The 20,623-nt window shown below is 41.1% G+C and overlaps 1 protein-coding gene across 1 annotated transcript in view; it reads right to left on the bottom strand.

Moving 5' to 3' along the window:
- The window catches only part of CPA6 (carboxypeptidase A6), a gene marked incomplete at both ends in the record, with an annotated part of 272,132 nt that overhangs the window by 141,820 nt on the left and 109,689 nt on the right, over positions 1-20,623 (bottom strand). Inside the window, one exon of the mRNA XM_082858977.1 lies at positions 18,476-18,551. Within this exon, the coding sequence (XP_082715103.1) occupies positions 18,476-18,551 (76 nt within the window). The remainder of the gene's footprint in view (positions 1-18,475; positions 18,552-20,623) is intronic.

Raw genomic sequence — 20,623 nt, forward strand, 5'->3', positions numbered from 1 at the left:
TTCTTGTACATATGGGAAATGAATTTCCTATCAGGTTCTTCATTGCAGCAATGTTCATAATAGCACAAGATTGGAAGCAGTCTTAACATCATCAGCAAAAGACTGGTTAAAGATGTTTTGGTATGTCCACACAATGATAGACTATGGAGCTATAAAAAAGAATAAGGGAGTTTTAAATATTTTGTTATGGAATGATTGCTAAGATATCTTAAGTGAAGAACATGAGTAGAACAGTGTGTATAGTTTTGTTATAATTTATGGAATATCTTTATTCCCTCCCCCCACTACCTCCCTTCCTGGATTTGTGTCAAATGTCTCTGTAAGAAACTGGTAACACTGGTTGCCTTTGTGGGAAGAATTGCATGACAAGAGGAGGGAAGTGGGAGGGGATTTTTTTTTTACTGTGTATCCTCTAAACATTTTGATTTTTGAACACTATATGTATTATTTTATAGTCAAAAATAAATAAATTCAGTTTCTAATGAGTCCATTTGAACCCTACATGCATCACGACAAAAAGGAATTACTCTTTAGCAGAATAACTCTCATGTACTGAGACCCAGTACTCTGAGTGTTTAACCCCCTTAAAACAGAAACAAAGCTGCTTCTTCTAAAAACCTTCCCCTCTCCTGCATCTCATCAAGTTCTACATGAAGGCATGAACTATAATACCCCATTGCCAGACCTTAGAGAAACAGAAATAAGAGCAAAATTGGAACATTACTGCTCTACTCAAAGGGAGGTAAGGTAGAATGAGTCAGATCAGTGCCTCAACCGAATGTTAGGAAATTATAGCTCCATTACTGCTTCAGGGGTAACTGTGACTCACGTTCCCTGGCAGAAAATGAGATAAAGCCCATCACACACACCGCTTGTCATTTCTTTACCTGCTTAGGAAGTGTGAGAATTAAATCAACTAACGTTTTATAAAGAGTTTGGAATCCCTTGATAGCAAGGTGTTCTATAAGAATTTTATAATCTTATGAAGTTGATATAAGAATTTTATAAGCTTTCTATACCTTACTTTAAAAAAGCTAATGTTCTCATTACAACAAGAAATTGTGACAAAACTAATCTTTGGATTTCCATTTTTGTTCCTATTTTTGAGGTTTGATCTGGGTTTTGTCTATTATACCCTCAGACAAAACGCTTCTAGTTCCAAGGATCATTCTGTTTCTATGAAATATCCTTCTAAGTCACAAAAGAATTGCATTCTTGAAATGTTTCAATTTAAGTACGGGGGGGTCACTTTGAGCGTACAATCACATGCATGTACTCTTTACCTCCCAAGTAGAGATGGGTGCAGGATTTGTCCTAAACTGTTTTACTTTTAGCAATTCTTCTTATCAAATTCTTTGAGAGGAAACATTTAGAAATTTATTTAACTTTTCATTAAATTACAAACATTTATTCTTGAAAGAGTTCGTTCTGTACTATCATACTTCTTTCAGGATTATGGTTTTCCAAGAGGAATGAGGTTGTTATTAAAAGGAAGAAAGGCTCTATCAATTCCAAATGGATACTAGGGACTTCCCTGGTTGCACAGTGGTTAAGAACCCGCCTGCCAATGCAGGGGACATGAGTTCGAGCCCTGGTCCAGAAGATCCCTCATGCCGTGGAGCAACTAAGCCCGTGCACCACAGCTACCTAGCCTGCGCTCTAGAGCCCATGAGCCACAACTACTGAGCCCACGTGCCACAACTACTGAAGCCCGCATGCCTAGAACCTGTGCTCTGCAACAAAACAAGCTACCACAATGAGAAGCCCGCGCACCGCAACTAGAGAAAGCTGGCGCACAGCAACAAAGATCCAATGCAGCCAAAAAAAAAACCAAAAAAAAAAAAAACACCCCAAAACAACAAAACGAAACGTGAGAAAGGCCTTCATAAGGCAAAATCAGTGGTTTAAAAAAAATAAAATAAAATAAAATGGATACTAAATGAAACTGACAGTTGCTAGAGCATGTCCATGAATTTTTTTTAAACAACATTAAAGATAACAATTATAGATTCTTTGAAGAGTATCGGGAACATTCAGATCTGTAGTCAGTATTTACTAAGTTTCTTTTAAGGTCACCTGGAGTTATGGTGGTGAAACCGTTCAGTGAGATAGTCTGCAAATGATTCCCAGGCAAATCAGATTTTTGCTTCCACCTTCTTTTTTCTTTGAGAATAACCAAGGACTTGAATCACTAAGCATTACGTTCTCTCTAAAGCCTTCCTGTTAACCCCAGATTAAATTGAACCTAAATTCTGTAACTGTTTGGTTTTACTTTTCTTTTGCCTTCAAACTGTCTCATAAGTCTGTCTCTTTCTGTCTCAAAACCATTCTGTCCCCTTCACTCAAGTTAAGCCTATGGGTGGTCATCAACATTTTTCATCCTTTGTATTAACACACATACTACACATCTTGTAAAAAGTGTATCCTTTGTATATTAGGCATGAAAGGTAGTATTTCTATGTGGAAGGGGTATATAAGCAGCAGTTTGGTTGGAAGGGATGAAAGGATGCTAAGAAATGTCAATTGTCAATATCAAAACATTGTCGGGTGGTGATGGAGGTTGGGTAGGGTTAAGGCAAAGAGAGCGACAATCTATTAATCTCAGGTTATCCTTGTCAGATTGGTTTTTCATTTCCCATAACTCATGAGTGAATGAGAACATGTGTCTGAGTAAGAAAACCAGAATGTGAGAGCAGACTGTCCAAGAGAATAACAAAGTTCTTCATGGGCTCCAGGAGAACGTATACCTCCAGTCGTGGAAGCTGGCAAAATTGTCTCATGAGTTAGCGTCCGGGACTGGCCCTTTTGACAGGTAAATATGGAAGGGGTGGCTATTCCCAAAGGTGGAGGAATAAAACTCACCCTTACCTCCTTCAAACCTTTCCTCAAATGCCATCTTTTCAATGATGTCTTTCCAACCGTTCTATTTAAAATTACACTGTATGCCTTTCAACCTTCTTTCCTGCTTTACTTTCCCCCTACAGCTATGACCATTTGATATTGATATATTTTTTTACTTTTTGATCAGGTCTATGATATTTTGGGCCATCTCTCAAAAACTAGATAGACTTTGTAATCACATCCTAAGTTCTTTCCTAAATGTAATCCTCAAATCTGTCTTATTATAATTTTTGGCTTCCTGGTCCTGGGCACTGCCCCCTCCCCCTAACTTAATGGAAGCCACTTTTGAGGGTATTGGAAACAGCAGGCTGGAGTGGAAAGGTAGAAAAGGAACTCACTTAATCTAAGTCACTTTGCAAACCTGAGAAATCTTAATGGACCTTTTATGCAGAAAAACTTTTTCAGTCTTTTTTTCTTCCGATTAGGATCTAGAAGCAGTTTGATTTTCCCTGCCTTTTCATACCCCAATTCCTTTTCATTTCTGCTTGTAAACTGGTCAATTCCTGCCTGAACTCAGCTCCTTCTTGTGATACCTTTCTATAAACAGCGAGAAGAACCAACACGTGCTAATATTCTGGGTATTTGCAACTACTTTCCTTAGAGCTATAGGATCATTAAGCACTTTCTTTGCCTTCCAAGTTCAGCCGATAGTTTTACCAAATATTATCACATAACATTGGTCTTTTTCTTTCCAGAGTGATGTCTACGCTCCTTCCACCTACTGCCCAGCTGCTAAGCTAATGCCATATATTTTTGGTTTTGTTAAGGCAGCACTCGGATGTACCATCTTCAGTATTAGCTGTGATGATGCTGAAGGGCAGAATATGCCACCCCAAAATATGACTGTAGTAGCTCAGGACATGCCACCTCCAAACATGCTGCTTTGGTACATTGATTATTTTAAGCTGTAGGCACTTGAAAAACAGCAAATGCAGGGAGAGGCTTTTCTGTTTACTCTCCTTATCTGCCTAAAACCACATCCTCTAAAAAACACCCCTGTCAATTGACGTAACTCCCCTCCCTAGGAGTCTCATCAACCAGGGAAGACTGACTCTTATCACAAGAGAGGAGACTAGAAATTGATACTACAGCCAGCCAAACTTTGTCACAAACTATTATACCTCCCGTCTATCCTTCTAAGGGCCCATTCATCTTTCCTAAAAATCACTTACTCTCCCCTAAGAGGTCTATATCCCCTCTTTTTTCTCTATTAGGATGGTATTTAAGTCTGAATTCTAAGTCACCTTGGGGAGTTACTCAATTTCCCATGGGTATCTCCCAGGTATACATGAAGTATACCTGTTAATAGATTTCTATTTGTTTTTCTTTTGTTACTGCTTTTTATTACAGGGGTCTCAGCTAAGAACACAGAGGGTAGAGGGAAAATTAGTTTTCCTTCCCTACAGTGCTCAAACACAAAAAAATGACCCCAATACAAGAGAAGTTTATTCCTTGTTCACATAACAAAAGTGGGTATTTCTTGAGTGCAGGCAGCTTTCCTCTATGTAGTAATTCAGGGATCCAGAAATTTTCCATGTCACAGCTCTTCCATCCTTTTGGGGCCTGTTATTACTATCATTCAGGCAGCAGAAGAAAGGAGGCATGGAGGGAAGGCTTCCTTTCTCTAAACTCTTGGTCTAGAAATGGCCTACATCACTTTTGTGTACATTCCTGTCACATGGCCACACCTAACTGCAAGGAAGGTTGGAAATACAGTGCCCAGGAAGAATAGAAGACAATTGTGTTGCACAACTAATGGACCGTCATACAAAGTCCCCTCCAGGAACCTGCGAAACTCAGAGTCCTTGCATACTGAAGGCACACCAACTTATAGATGCGTAACTCTACACTGCTCGTTCATGATGAGTTCACATTTCACTATGGCCTTTGATTTTTCCCTTCTGTGTGACTTATAGTTTAAAATTTTGCAAGCATTACTCTGCATTTGTCCTTAAGATAACTTTAATTTCTGTGTTTCTGAACCTTCTACTACTTAATTAAAGTGATCTGGAATTCTGATTATAACCCTCAAGTAACTGCTCTCTCCTTATCCATAGATGCCATCTTCTGGCTTCCTGGACATTTTCTAGAGACCACGATTCACAGGTCTGATGAAGAAAAAGAGGCTACATGTTACTGGTCAGAGAATGAACTCTTATGGCTTATGTTTCTTACATTCCTTATCTGAGAGTGAATCCACTTATGGTTGTACGATGCAGATCTTATTTGTATAAGGAATAAATTATTCTAGGCAGTATCGTAGGTCCTATGAAAGTCAACCTTTAGTATATATCATTTATCTTGATGAACTTTGATCAACTGATCTCTTGACCAGTAAGCACTCTGATGCTCCGGTAAGGTTTCGGGTGACCCCAAGAGATTATCACAAAATCAAAGCTGTGTTTCCTTTATCGTCTCTAAATTGCTTGGCCCAATATTTTTTTGGAATACGTCTGATAAACAAGAAGCTCTGTGATATGTAGATTTAGATCTGCTAAAATAGAAATACCATAAAATACCATACTCCCCGTCACTATTTTCCGTCTAGTGTCTTAGCTGCTCCTGCATTAGTCACAGAGGAGAAAAATAATTTTTTAATGTTTGATGTCAATTACTTAGATATACTGAAAGAAAATGTGCTGAGATGGTTTGAACACATTATTAACGAAGAAATAAAGAAGCAGGTGTGTTGCTGGAGACGGCAGGAGAGATGGCTGATTGCCCAGGCCCACAGTGCTTCTGGACAACATTGTAAAGGGAGCTAGGTCTGCCCGCGGCAAGCCCCCAACTCCTTCCATCTGGACTCCCACCTTAGCGCATCCCAGGGTCCTTCCTTACTCTCACCTGGCCACGGAAGAATCTCAGCAAAAGGTTTTTTTCAAACCTGATAAAGATTTCAGGTGAAACTTCTCCTTAAATCATGTTCACAAGGAACTCCCTTAAATGAAAAAAAATCTTCTGTGGGATGGAAGCAGAATGGCTCCATTTTGTTCATCTAAAAACTGGGTTAATAATCCCAACCTTTCATTAAATTGCAGAGATCCCATGATAAATATTTGATACTTAGCAGTGTGCTGGGCACAAAGTCAAGTGCAGAACAACTGTTAAATCCCTTCTCTCTCCTTTTCTGGTGGGTAGAGGGATTTGACGCCATTCCTTAACAGCTACCCCTTGCCGTGACTGTCACTTTATTTCTCTTCAGATGGTAGGGTGAGTACAAGGGACTTAATTTATCTTGTTAACTACACTATCTCTGGCACTAGCAAAGGTGATGTGTTATTAATATACCGCCTTTCAACTGCAAATCCACCCTCTTTATTCTGCTTTGTGATGCTCGAGCTGTACCCTGTAAACATTTCTCCTTTGATAGCTGGTCAGCATTAGGCTTTGTCAAGAGAGGGCTGTAGAGAGTAAGATACAGCAGAGGAAGGGGCTTCTTCCGGTTCCCATGTGCTTTCTTCCCTCCTATGAGGCGGCTTTTTGGTGGCACATGTGAGTCCCAGTTGCACTTACTCTCTGGAAAGTTTTTCTGACACCACAGCAAACAGCTACCTCTAGACTAGGTCTGGCCTGCAGGCACCCTGGTTAATTTCTCCACCACTCAGCGGGCTACTGACTCCAAGGAGACCTGAATCTCAGCCTTGGGATGGGGAGTGGTGGAAAAGGCTCTATCAAGTTCTTAGTGCCTTCCTGTGTATTCTTTCTCATCCCGGGGGTAGTAGTTGCTCTCTGCACTTGTGTTTTCTCTCATACGCCTTTTAGTGGTCAGTCACCATTTCCTAGTTAATACTACTTTGTATAAATATTTTCCTGTTCAAATTACTGGTGTGGGGCTTCCCTGGTGGCGCAGTGGTTGAGAGTCTGCCTGCCGATGCAGGGAACACGGGTTCGTGCCCCGGTCCGGGAAGATCCCACATGCCGCGGAGCGGCTGGGCCCGTGAGCCATGGCCACTGAGCCTGCGCGTCCGGAGCCTGTGCTCCGCAACGGGAGAGGCCACAACAGTGAGAGGCCCGCGTACCACAAAAAAATAAATAAATAAAATAAATAAAGAGTATGAGGCTGATTCTTAGCCCAGATCACAGACCACTTTCAAAATGTGACTAAAGTGTGAGAGAATAGAAGAACACTCCTGATCAGGTAGCCTCGAAGCAAATGCAATTATCAGGAAAAGATCTAAGAGATGTGTTTGTGGGACAGTGGGAATTTTAATCACTCTACAGTTATACAGCTATTAAAACAAAACGGTAGAAAACAGGAAGTGTCTTTAATCAAGTCAAGTCTTTGTGGTGGTGGCTGATGAATATGCAAAAGCTGCTCTGAATTTTGTTTTTCGGGGGCGCAGAGAAGGGCCGCGTGGGCATCCCTAGCAACTGTTTGTAGCTTATAAGAAAGGAACGGATTTGTCAATCAAGGATGCCAAACGCTTAAAGAGATAGAGACATTTTTGATTTTAGGAAACAACAAATCGATTCCTAAACACCTGAGCTCTGATTTTCAAACTGAAGTATTCCTGGCAATTAGCATTATTGTATTCATTGAGTCAGTCAATGCCCAAAGGCAAAATCCTAAAGTTACGTGAGGCTCTAGGAGAAAATGGCAGAACTCAGAGATGATTCTCTCAAGAAACTTACATCAAGCTTTTCCAGAAATCGCACCTCCTCCGTCAAACTTCCTTTGTAACTGAAGAGACAGATAATTTCCTATACCTTAAACCTTTGCCTATTCCTTGATACTCCCTTAACCCATCATTCTACAGTAATTCTCATTTCTACCTCTATTTTCATTTTTTGGATCCTGTTTAAAATGTATTCAGACATACATATGTTCTCGATTAGAATCCAAGTTCGAGTGGCTTGTATTATAACGATAGGCAAGTAGATGAATGAATGAATTACATCTGCTCATTCCTTCAAGGTTTGCTGAGTACCTACTACGGCCAGGCACCAGGGAGAGTCAGACACTGATCCCACCTGAAGAAGAATGGTAAGTAGTCTTTGCCCTTGGAAGGTTCTCAATCTGCTGAGGGAGACACAGCATGTCAACAAATAGCTGCTGTGTAGAGAAACATATGTTCCAAGCTATAGGTTAACCCAAATGTGGGGTAATCAACTCTTTCTGAATTTCCCTGCATTACAGATTAGGGAGTGGAGGCACAGAGAAGTTAGGTAATTTGCTGACACTCATAGGACACGAAAGAGTCTGGATATGATCCTAGGAAGTATACCTCCAGGGGTTATACTCTCAATGATCACCGTGCTAACTGCTTTTCACATTGACCTGTCCAAGACTCTCATGGCTAAATAGTTAATATATGTGTTTGGATGGTGATAGTCAATCCTTTTAAGTCACTGGTACTTATTTACATGCTGGTGCCCATTTCTCTAAAACAGGTGTAATCCTTCTCACCAAGGACCTCTAAAACAAAGGAAGGCAGTGAAAATCACTCCACATTTATGTAGCTAGAGAAAAAAAATATGGTAGGAAACAAGAAGCTTTTAAAACTCAAGCAAACTCTGTGACTGTGGCTGATGAAGAGGCTGCTCTAAGTTCATGGGTCCAAGAAATGGCACCAAAGTATAGTCTGTACACTGGATAGGAAACCTCTCAGTCACCAAGAAGCCTCATCTCTGCCCTTGAAAAAGAACTTCATCTATTCCCATATCCTCGATCACATGTTCACGCCCTTTAAAAGTGGAAAGAGTGAGAGTCACATATGACAAAGTGAAAATCATGCCCTCCAGTTTTGTTAGTTTTCCAGGTGAAATCACAAGAATAAATAAAAAGGGTGATTTACAAAGAACAGGAAAAGAAGTGAAAGCCGATGGGTGAGTCAGGAAGGAATAATGGTCTTTTCTACGTCTTGTCTGGGCTGTGTTCCTAGGAGTGAGCGCCTGACTGTGCGCTCTTTTAGCTCTTTTAGCACCAGTTGAAGACTCACTCTTTTCTATCCCATCAATGACTCCCTAGTCACTGTATGAAATTCAGGGATCCACTAAATTGCAGATCTGTAAGAAACTCATTCCACTGGGGATGGGTTGGGGGAGGAAAGATGCTGGAAGTACAAAGTGCCAAGGATGCCAGGATATCCTGTCTGTAGACTTCAGTGAGGGTCAAAGAATTCAAGGACAATCCATGCTTTAGCCGAGTCTTCAAAGGTGAGTGGTGTTTACAAGCAGGGCAAAGAGGAGAAGAGCATTCCAGACAAGAGGAACTGCTGGAGAAAAGGCCCTTCAGAGAGAAACTATAGTCAGGTCAGTACAGCGATGGTGAAGAACACAGCCAAGGATAGTGATGGATTCTGAGAAATGTCTGAGAGACAGGCAGGGTGTGGTTTTCAAGGGCTCCATGTGTCATGCCAAAGAGTTTGAAGTCTATACCCTTGGCCAGTGGTTGACTCCCCTTTCTACCTATGGATTCACCTAGAGAGCTTTTAAAAAGATAACTAATAATCAAGGCTTACCCAAGCAACTGAGTCAGAATCTCTGGCAGGGGGACCAGATATCAGCTTCCGAGATGATTCAATGTGCAGTCTGGGCTGGAGATACTGCTGTTGATAATGGGTAGGGGGGATACTTAAAAGGTTTTAAGTAGAGATGTGACGTGGTCAGTTTTTCATTTCAGAAAGATCACCTTGACTACAGTATGGAAAAGAGGTAGGAGTCATACATGAGGTGATGGAAAGGCAGTTTGGGAGATGAGTGTAAATCAGAATAAAGGCAATCAGGGTCAGAACTAAGGCAATGGCAGTGAGAATACAGACAAGGTAGGTAGTTGCCATTTTCACCTCGGATTTATTGACAGACTGGAAAGGATATGTGGGTGGGGCAGGTTATAAAAATGACCACAAATTTTTCTCATGTCTGCATTCACACCTTGCAATCATTTCATCAAGAACTGCAATCATTTCATCAAGTCTGTTTTCCCAGTCCTTGAATCTGGGCTGGCCCTCTGACTTCCTCTGTCTGGTGGAATGTGGTAGAAGTATATCTGAGTTTCTTCAATAAGTGCTGCTGGGAAAACTGGACAGCTCCATGTAAAAGAATGAAATTAGAACACTCCCTAACACCATACACAAAAATAAACTCAAAATGGATTAAAGACCTAAATGTAAGGCCGGACACTATCAAACTCTTAGAGGAAAACACAGGAATAACACTCTTGGACATAAATCACAGCAAGATCTTTTTTGACCCACCTCCTAGAGTAATGGAAATAAAAACAAAGATAAGCAAATGGGACCTAATGAAACTTAAAAACTTTTGCACAGCAAAGGAAACCATAAACAAGATGAGAAGACAACCCTCAGAACGGGAGAAAATATTTGCAAATGAATCAATGGACAAAGGATTAATCTCCAAAATATACAAACAGCTCACGCAGTTCAACATCAAAAAAACAAACAACCCAATCAAAAAATGGGTAGAAGACCTAAATAGACCTTTCTCCCAAGAAGACATACAGATGGCCAAGAAGCACATGAAAAGCTGCTCAACATCACGAATTATTAGAGAAACGCAAATCAAAACTACAATGAGGTATCACCTCGCACCAGTTAGAATGGGCATCACCAGAAAATCTACAAACAACAAATGCTGGAGAGGGTGTGGAGAAAAGGGAACCCTCTTGCACTGTTGGTGGGAATGTAAATTGATACAGCCACTATGGAGAACAGTATGGAGGTTCCTTAAAAAACTAAAAATAGAATTACCATACAACCCAGCAATACCACTACTGGGCATATACTCAGAGAAAACCATAATTCAAAAAGACACATGCACCCCAATGTTCATTGCAGCACTATTTACAATAGCCAGGACATGGAAGCAACCTAAATGTCCATCGACAGACAAATGAATAAAGATGTGGTACACATATACAGTGGAATATTAGCCATAAAAAGGAACCAAATTGGGTCATTTGTAGAGATGTGGATGGACCTAGAGACTGTCACACAGAGTGAAATCAGAAAGAGAAAAACAAATATTGTATATTAACACATATTTGTGGAATCTAGAAAAATGTCACAGAAGAACTGGTTTGCAAGGCAGAAATAGAGACACAGACGCAGAGAACAAATGTATGGACACCCAGGGGGGAAAGGGGGGGTGGGATGAAGTGGAAGACTGAGATTAACAAACATACACTAATATGTATAAAATAGATAACTAATGAGAACCTGCTGTATAGCACAGGGAACTCTATTTCACTTCGCTGTACAGTAGAAACTAACACAACATTGTAAAACAACTATACCCCAATTTAAAAAAATTATATGAAACAAACAAACAAGAAGTATATCTGAGTTTCAAGCTTGGGTTCAAAGAGCTTTGTAAGTTTCCTCTTGGATCCCTGTGACCCCCAGGCTAGCCGGCTAGACCATAAGAGACACATGGTCCAGCTGTCCTGTCATCCCAGCACACAGCCAACCACTAGTCGTGAGAGTGATGGCAGATGCATGAATGAGCCCAGTTGAGATCACCTTCTATGGGAGACTGGTTGGACCTGACCTCTCAAACTGTCCAGTTTCATGCACTTTAGGAATAGCAATTACTATCATCCAATAAGAGCAACTATTAGGTTGACCAAAAAGTTCGTCTGGGTTTCTCTGTAACACCTTACGGAGAACCCTGAACGAAATTTTTGGCCAACCCAATACTTTTAAAGTTTAAAAACTCATCTCAAACCAGGTTGTTTAAACATCAAAACTGAGACATCTTACAAACAGAAAGGAAACATGGTCAACTTAAAATACCGTGGACCTAGAGTCTGTCATACAGAGTGAAGTAAGTAAGAAAGAGAAAAACAAATATAGTATATTAACGCATATATGTGGAATCTTAAAAAAGAAAAAAAGGTACTGATGAACCTAGTTACAGGGCAGGAATAAAGAGGCAGACATAGAGAATGGACTTGAGGACTTGGGGTGGGAGGGGGAAGCTGGGGGGAAGTGAGAGTAGCATCGACATATATACACTACCGAATGTAAAACAGATAGCTAGTGGGAAGCAGCCGCATAGCACAGGGAGGTCAGCTCGGTGATTTGCAATGACCTAGAGGGGTGGGATAGGGAGGGTGGGAGGGAGGCTTAAGAGGGAGGGGATATGGGGACATGTGTATGCGTATGGCTGATTCGCTTTGTTGAGCAACAGAAACTAAAACAGTATTGTGAAGCAATTATACTCCAATAAATATCTATTAAAAAAATATGGTGGTATTAGTCCAAGGTCACGTTGTCAACCTATTTGAGTAAATTAAATAAAGGATCTGGGGTAATCATAATAAGAGTACTGTAGGGGGCTTCCCTGGTGGCGCAGTGGTTGAGAGTCCGCCTGCCGATGCAGGGGACACGGGTTCGTGCCCAGGTCTGGGAAGATCCCACATGCCGCAGAGTGGCTGGGCCCGTGAGCCATGGCCGCTGAGCCTGCGTGTCCGGAGCCTGTGCTCCGCAGCGGGAGAGGCCACGACAGTGAGAGGCCCGCGTACCGGCGGAAAAAAGAAGAGAGTACTGTAGGGTTTTATTTTTTTTTTACTTTTGAAAAACTGTTTCCAATGTATTCCTGTCTTTCCCCCAGATTGTATTGTTTCTCTTAATATGTTTTTGTTACTGAGTTTACTAATTACCAATAACCACACAGAGGGAGAAAACTGCATACCACGTCTGAAATTCGTATTTCTGAAATTTAATCCATAACTGCATTTGGACATCTGTCTGGATTATAAGGAGCTTTCTTACTTTCAAATATCATGCCAGAGAAAGCAAAAGTAATGCTGCTTCATTACTTTACAAAGCCTTTAACAAAAAAAATGTAAATGCTATTTCCTGCCCCAAACATTTTGACAGATCCAAGTTTTGGTCTCTTCTTCACTTTTATCTTTCAATATCATTCATAATGGTTCTGTGTATCATCAGCTAACTCACTGAGTCTCTGGCTGCTTGAGGCCACTTTCTTAGATTTTTATTGCTAAGTTACCACAAATTTAGCAGCTCAGTTCTTCCTTTACCATTTCTGTAGGTCAAAAGTGGCTTGATTTTCTGCTTAGGGTGTCACAGGGCCGAAATTAAGGTGCCAGCTTAGGCTTCAGTCTCATCTGTGGCTCAGGATCCTCTTACATTCTCAATGGTTGCTGGTAAAATTTCACTGTAGTTGTAGGACTGAGGTCTCTGTTTTCTTCTAGTCAATTGGGGGCAACTGTCAATAACTAGAGTCCTCCTGCAGTTTCTTGTTACACGGCAGCCCTCAGCTTGGATGGTTGATTTCCTCCAGGCCAGCAGGAGTCCATCTTTCTATTTCTTCTTTTGCAGTCATGTGGGGAAAACACTCTATTTTTAAAGTGCTCACCTGATTAGGTCAGGCCCACCTGGATAATCTCCCTATTTTAAGATCAACTGATTTGGTACCTTACTTACATTTGCAAAATCCTTTTACAGCAGTACCTAGATTAGTGTTTGATGGAAGAGCTGGGAGAAGGTGTGTATATACCAGGGCTAAGAATCTTGAAGGCCACCTTAGAATTCTGCCTTTCACAGCCATGCTTAAGAGATCCTCTAATGGCACAACTGCTTTCTAATGAAACTTGGAACAAATAACTCGCATAGCAAGGATTCTATCGTCCGTCTTCCTTCTCACAAGTTTCCCAGTCCATTCCACCATCCAGTTGGATGTTTGAGCTTGTAAGCGCCAAGGGACCACAGGTGTTCTGGAGCTCCTACAGCTCCAGCTGCATGACTTGGGCGGGTACCAAGGAGGATTAGCGATAAGAACATTCAACTATAGCACGATACTGAGGAGAGAGGTCACACCTGGGAAAGGCAGCAGCCAAGTTCACAGCCAAGCAAAGGAGAAAGGATGAAGGCTTCCTCATAAGAAGTATAGTCTTTTCCCATGGAAATTTATGAGTCTAGATATGTCATTCAAAGATATCAAGAAAACTAATATTTTTGAGGCTATGTTTTAGTTTGAAAAAATGATAAACTTTTGGATACAGGACAGTTTTTTATCCTACAGATCTCTGATGAGAAAACTGGAAACAAACATCATTAATTTTTCTTTCAACAAGGCTGTGTCAATTCTCTTAAGAGAAACTTTGTCTGGATTTTACATAAAGCCATTTCTATCCCTTCAGAGCACAAAGAATCTGTGCAGAAATCTAGGCAGAACATGGTGTTCGGACTTTAATTTTACTCACCTGCAAACTATCCCCTTTCCATCATAACTTTATTTAAATCATGGTTATGTTCTTAATTAACAGTTTAATTGGTTGGTGTTTTCTCAATCCAGTTCTCTGGAGGCATGGTTTTCTGTTTAACTTTGTTTTAATTCTTCAGCAAAACCATAAAATTTAATTAGGAGAGTAACCAGTTTGTAACAGCAGTTCTCTGTCCAATTAGCTATGCCCTGACCATACCGTCTCAGATTCCATTCAACAATGCATATACACTTTGCATTTGTTCAGGTTTCAGATAAGGCACTGTGAATTTAGCCTAAGCATATATTCCAGTTGCTTTTCACTTTTCCATAAATGCTTGGTTACAGTCAGTGAAATCAGAAAAAGTAACTTAAAGCATTCATATATGCTATTAAACCAACAGCCATCAAAGGCCAACATGTAGGAATGCTGTCTTACCGTGCATATTCGTTTCTATTGCTGCAGAACAAATTACCACAAACTCAGCTTAAAATAATACCCATTTATCATCTTACAGTTCTGTAGGTCAGAAGTCCGGCTGGATTTTTTCTTCAAGATCTCACTGGGCAAAAATCAAGATAAAAGCTGGGCTGGGAGTTCATCTGGACCTCAGGGTTGTCTTCCAAGCTCATAGGGTTGTGGCAGAATTCAGTTCCTTATGGTTGTAGGACTGACATCTCCATTTCCTTGCTGCCTGTCAGCTGCAGAGGCTCTCACCTCCTAGCAGCCACTGTCCTTATCACATGGCTCCCATGGGCAGTTCACAGCATAGCAGCTTGACTGTGTGCCAGGGGGAGCACTTCTCTGACTTCCTCTGCCAACAGCTAGAGAAAACACTCTGCTTTTAAGGGGCTCACCTGATTAGGTTAGGCCCACCCCAGGTAATCTCCCTCCTGCTGCATAATACTTTACATATCAAGACAATGACTATTCTATCATATTAACAGGCCCCAGCCCACACTCAGAGGAGGGATTATGCAGGGTGTACACTATGGGGCAGAAATGCAGGGGCCACCTTAGAATTCTGTCTACCACACTGTGCTGTAGGGAAAGAAGGCAACTCAAGGCCTCCCAGCAAACCCTCCTCTCTGCCCCTTGGAGGCGGTGTACAGGGTGTGCAAAGGAGCTGTTAACAATGGCCCCAATTCTGTCCCATCAGCTCCACAGGGCATCAGATGACAGACACTCATATTCTTTCTTCTCTGCAGGCTTTTTTCTCTGCCTGGCCAGAACTGCTGCTTTCTGTAGTGCAAGAGGATCACGCGATGAAATCATATGAATTTAAAACGACCTCAAGTTAACATGATGCTTATTGATAGAAATTTAGTTAAGCTCAGTGCCTCAAACTTCAGCCTAATAAAACAATTTCTTTAGTGAAAGAAATGAAATATGCAGAAAAGAGTTATTATAGCAGGCCCGAATCTGCTAGACTTAGAACGGCCTGCCTGCAAGACGGGCATGGGTACTCAGATTGTGGGAGGGTCCCTACCATCCTAACCGAGAAGAGCAATTCACGGTGCCTAAAGTGTTTGTGCAAACAGTATAGCTCGTGCTGAACACCTGCTCTCCTGCAGGAGCCTGGAATTCTGGTGTGTGTGAGGCAAGGGGGCTACGTAATTAGGCTCAATAAAATCCCCAGGCGCTACATCTATGGCGAGCTTCACCTGTGTCATCACAACTTGTTACTGAGGGAATTAAGAACATTCTGTGAGACTCTCCTGGAAGACTATTCTTGGAAACCTGTGCCCGGGTTCTCCTGGACTTCATGCCATGTGCCTTTTCTTTTTGCTCATTTTGCTTTGTATCCTTTTGCATCATAAATCATAGGTCTGATTAGGACTATAGGCTGAGCTGTGAGCCTCCTCCTGCAATCACTGAACCTGGGGGTGGTCTTGGTGACCCCTGACTCAAGGAATAAAGTAAGAGCATGATAATGATCACATTCTGAGACCAGGCTCCAATGCCCTGCAAACTTGGCCTTAATCCTCTCCATTGTGAAGACGATCAGAGTACACAGACTAGAGGCAAGAGGTAGCCTCACCTGGGTTCTAGAGGGTTTGGCACTGCTTAGATGTGTGTTCCAATTCTGCACTGTGACCTGGGGCAAGTTCCTTAGCCTCTGTCTGTCTCTCCCAGTTTCTCTATCTGTAAGATAGCAGTAATGATAGTACCCAATTCATAGGGCCATTAAAATGAGGCCATTCATAGAAAGCACTTAGCACTGTGACTGGCATGAATTGACTGCAAGGGGCTGGATGTAATTGTGACGTGGACTCACCAGAACACCGTCAACACTGGAATATCAACTCCCCATCCCCCCTTACTCTGCTCCCCTCTTTCCTCACCAGTCCCTCCCCTCTTCTCTCAGTTATCTTCTAAGCTCCTTTGCATACAAACTGTTTCCTCCCCTAGATTATTCCCTTTCCTTAAGGACCAAATGGAAACAATAGGCAGAAGCATTTTTAAGTACAAAAAGGGCACAATGTAAATGTGCCATCATTAGGGTCCACCATCCTGTCTATGCTCAACATCTTTCGGTTCCATCTACAATGACTGATGAGTTTATAAGTTATCCCCACGGTTCTCACTGATGTAATCTTATTGCTTTTTTCTTTCTTTCTTTTTTTTTTTTTTTGCGGCACGCGGGCCTCTCACTGCTGTGGCCTCTCCCGTTGCGGAGCACAGGCTCCGGACGCGCAGGCTCAGTGGCCATGGCTCACGGGCCCAGCCGCTCCGCGGCATGTGGGATCTTACCAGACCAGGGCACGAACCCGTGTCCCCTGCATCGGCAGGCGGACTCTCAACCACTGCGCCACCAGGGAAGCCCAATCTTATTGCTTTTGATAATGGTAAGTGATCACTGCATACAGAACTATGCAATTTTATTTTTATAACTTTTAAGGCTCACCATGTAAATATATTCACACATTGGGAGAAAAGTCCTTTGACAAATCACGTTTTCCATTATTTGGCTCAGAATATTTGTTCCTTGGAATACTGCACTCTAAGATGTAAAGGGACTATTGTTTTTTTCCAGTGATATTTCTACAACACAATGGAGCCAGAAACTTCTGCTTGAAACTTGCTTTGTTTTTGTGTAACTTTTGAGTCCCTAGTGGGTTATTCAGAGGGTGTTCAGGTATCGCTGCTGAAAAGGCTATAATGGGGTTGATGATCATATGTGACCAGAGGAAGGTCAATGTCAGTACCCAGAGCAGGGATTCCTTTGAGGGGGAGAGGAGGTTTAGGCAATGCCTGGTGAGCGCAGTCTCTCTGCTATTGGATAAAATCACCACAGTTTGGAATAAGCTCCTGCATCCTCACTCTGACCCCTTCTCATGGGACCCCCAAGCTTAAACAGGACACTGCATGTGTAGGGGCTGCAGATGAGGAAGAAGAAAGGAAATCAATAAAAGTTCAAAACCTCATTTGCAAATAAATTCAATATCTGAAGGGAAGATGTCAAAGAGAAACATCAAAGCAAAAATAAAAGACCAAAAGTCTGATAATTATAAATATCTCCAGGAGCCACTGATTCTGTCATCCCTCCTCTGTCATCCCCCTAACACCGTCTCCAGGTAGAACTGTATGGCAGTCCTAGGACACTTGCTTGTCTATCCCACACTGAAGGTTAATGAGGCCTCGCTGGCAAGTCTCCTTTGCTGTCCATTAAAATGAAGCTAAACCACCACAAACTTCACGGGATGCTTCTGTTCTTGGTAGGCATGGAAGAGAGCCCATCACAACATTTCTCATCATACGCTTTTAGCTTTTAGCTGAAGTTAACACTCAATTATATTGTAGTAATGGGGAGATGAGAAACCCTCTAACTCTGAAAACCATAGAATTCATCAAAGATTGAATAATCAAAGCCCTTCAACCTTTGCCAACAAAAGTCTCTTATCGGACTCACTGAAACATAGCAAAATTAATTAACTTGAATTTCTAGCTTTCTTTTCCTCAACTCAAGCCTGCTTGAAGTTTTAATTAGAAGGAAAGTGTCTAGATGATCAGCAGGGAGATTTCAAGGAGGAGAAGTGAAGCTTTGGAAAATTACAAACTAAATCCATTTGTTAAAAAAATTTTACTGAGCTCCTAGGATATTCAAGACACTCACTGAGAACAGAGCAATGATCAAAAATAGACAAGCTCTCTCATGAAGCTTACATTCTACTAAGGGAGATGGAAAATAAACGAACTAGTAAATAGACAATTGGTCAGATATATAATATTTTGAGTAACCTTAACTATCCTTTAAAGGCACTTTCAAGCTATCTCTTGTCATTTTCTGCCCTTGACTAATGAAGTCCAATTATTCAACTCTAGTCAGCAAAACCCTGTAAACACATTATGAGCATAATGATAAGTGAGTGGACACTCGCTTACCTTCAGTTGCTGGTATATTTTCTTCAGTGCATATGCTTCCTCTTCTGTATTGGGAATAAGTCTTATCACCTTATCACTATAAGAAAAGGAAAACAATGGTGATATTTACCTTTCAAAAATAAAGATATAACCATCTCTATCTTCTTACCTTTTAAAAAACTGCCTCTGCATTTAAGAAAAACAGCAAAACTTTGGACTGGCCAGCAGGAATTTTACCCTGTCCTTGTTATTCTCTGATTGTATTCATCTTTTATTCTCTGTCTGAACACTATTCATTTTTTCATCAGCTTTTGAAGATTACAAACTGACACTCAAGCAGAGAAAGGCCAAAAACACAGGAACAGTGGCAACAGGACAAGAATGCTCATGGTGTCTCAAAGCAGATACCAAGAACGAAAACTCCTGATGACAGGGGGAAAAAACCAAACAAACTACTTTTTATTTTTTCAATTAATTAATTAATTTATTTTTGGCTGTGTGGGGTCTTCATGGCCGCACATGGGCTTTCTCTAGTTGCGGCGAGCAGGGTCTGCTCTTCATGCTGGTGTGCGGGCTTCTCTTGTTGTGAAGCATGGGCTGTAGAAGCATGGGCTTCAGTAGTTGTGGCACGTGGGCTCAGTAGTTGTGGCTCATGGGCTCTACAGCACAGGCTCAGTAGTTGTGGTGCACGGGCTTAGTTGCCCCGTGGCATGTGGGATCTTCCCAGACCAGGGCTCGAACCCGTGTCTCCTGCATTGGCAGGTGGATTCTTAACCACTGTGCCACCACGGAAGCCCCCAAACTACTTCTTAAATTTAACTTAATGCTGAAAAATAGTGTGACTTTTGATGAGAGAACCTGTGAAATCCATACACAGCAGAACATTTCTGGTTTGGATTCTTCCCGCGTTGAGGACAGTAAAGATAAGCCCATCTCTATGGGGCATTTTATTTCTCAAGTACAGAGCTTCCCAACTGGTATATGGAGGGCCCCCAATTATTTGTGGGTGTGCCATGAGATGCTGATGGCTGTAAAATTTTTAATTTTTTTATTCTTATTTTTTTTAATTTATTTTTTATTGAAGTATAGTTGATTTACAATGTGTTGGTTTACTGGTGTACAGCGAAGTGATTCATTTATACATATAAATGTGTTCTTTTTCATGTTCTATTATGGTTTATGCAATATTTTTAAAGTGATAAAAATTTAAAATCAATTTTTACAGCCATTAAAATTTTACCACAGTTGAATATTTGAACACTCTTTATAGATTCTGAATTGCCTAAGAAGACTGGAGGTGTCATGCTTTCCATCAGAGAGTTCTCTGTGGTGCTGACTGCTCCCCCAGGTGTGCCAGACAGGCATTATCATTTTCTAATTATGTCATGAGGCTCTGGTATATAATAATCACAACTATATATGTATAACTGAAGCACTGTGCTGTGCACCTGAAGCTAACACATTGTAAATCACCTATACGTCCATAAAAAAGAAATTCATTTATCATAGTAAAAAAATAATCACAACTGTTCCATGTGCTTTGCATGGAGTATATACTTATTAAATATTTATTAGCAGATTGTATAAAGGAGATCATTGAGAATAATTGGCTTCCAGAGGAAACGTAAGGAAAAACTAAGTACAAGGGGAATGCATATTTTTCATCATCCTCTATGGCATTTTACAATGACTGCAGATAAAGAAGAATGTTATTAATACCACGTATATATATAAAGCACAAAAAAAACCCTCTAGCAGTTCAGTCACAACTTCTCTCTCCAGCCTCAAAGTTGTATCAGAATAAGAATAGAATTTGCATGCTTTTCCAATGGTTTTACTACTTAGATGAATAGCAGTCTCGAAGGCTAGGTAAGATTAATATGGAGGACATCAGAGCCCAAGGGAGACTTCCAGATTTGTTGGACAGTCATTCGTAAGGGCTGTGTGTCCACTGCCAATCACTTTAGCTGTATTCTTTCAAATGATCCCGTTACACCTTCCTTAGGCCTATGAATTAAAAGACCCCTGGCTTGCTGATGATAATTTAGTATGTTTTAGGTACTCCTAGTCAATATGGCTTTGTAGCTTTGATTTCCTCAAAAATCACACAAAGCCACCTCTCACTACCCATGTCGTAAAGCCCACTTTTCTGGAAAGAATTAAAAAGTA

The sequence above is a fragment of the Leucopleurus acutus genome (assembly GCF_964270905.1).
Source record: "Leucopleurus acutus genome assembly, chromosome: 17".
NCBI classification, from domain to species: Eukaryota; Metazoa; Chordata; class Mammalia; order Artiodactyla; family Delphinidae; genus Leucopleurus; species Leucopleurus acutus.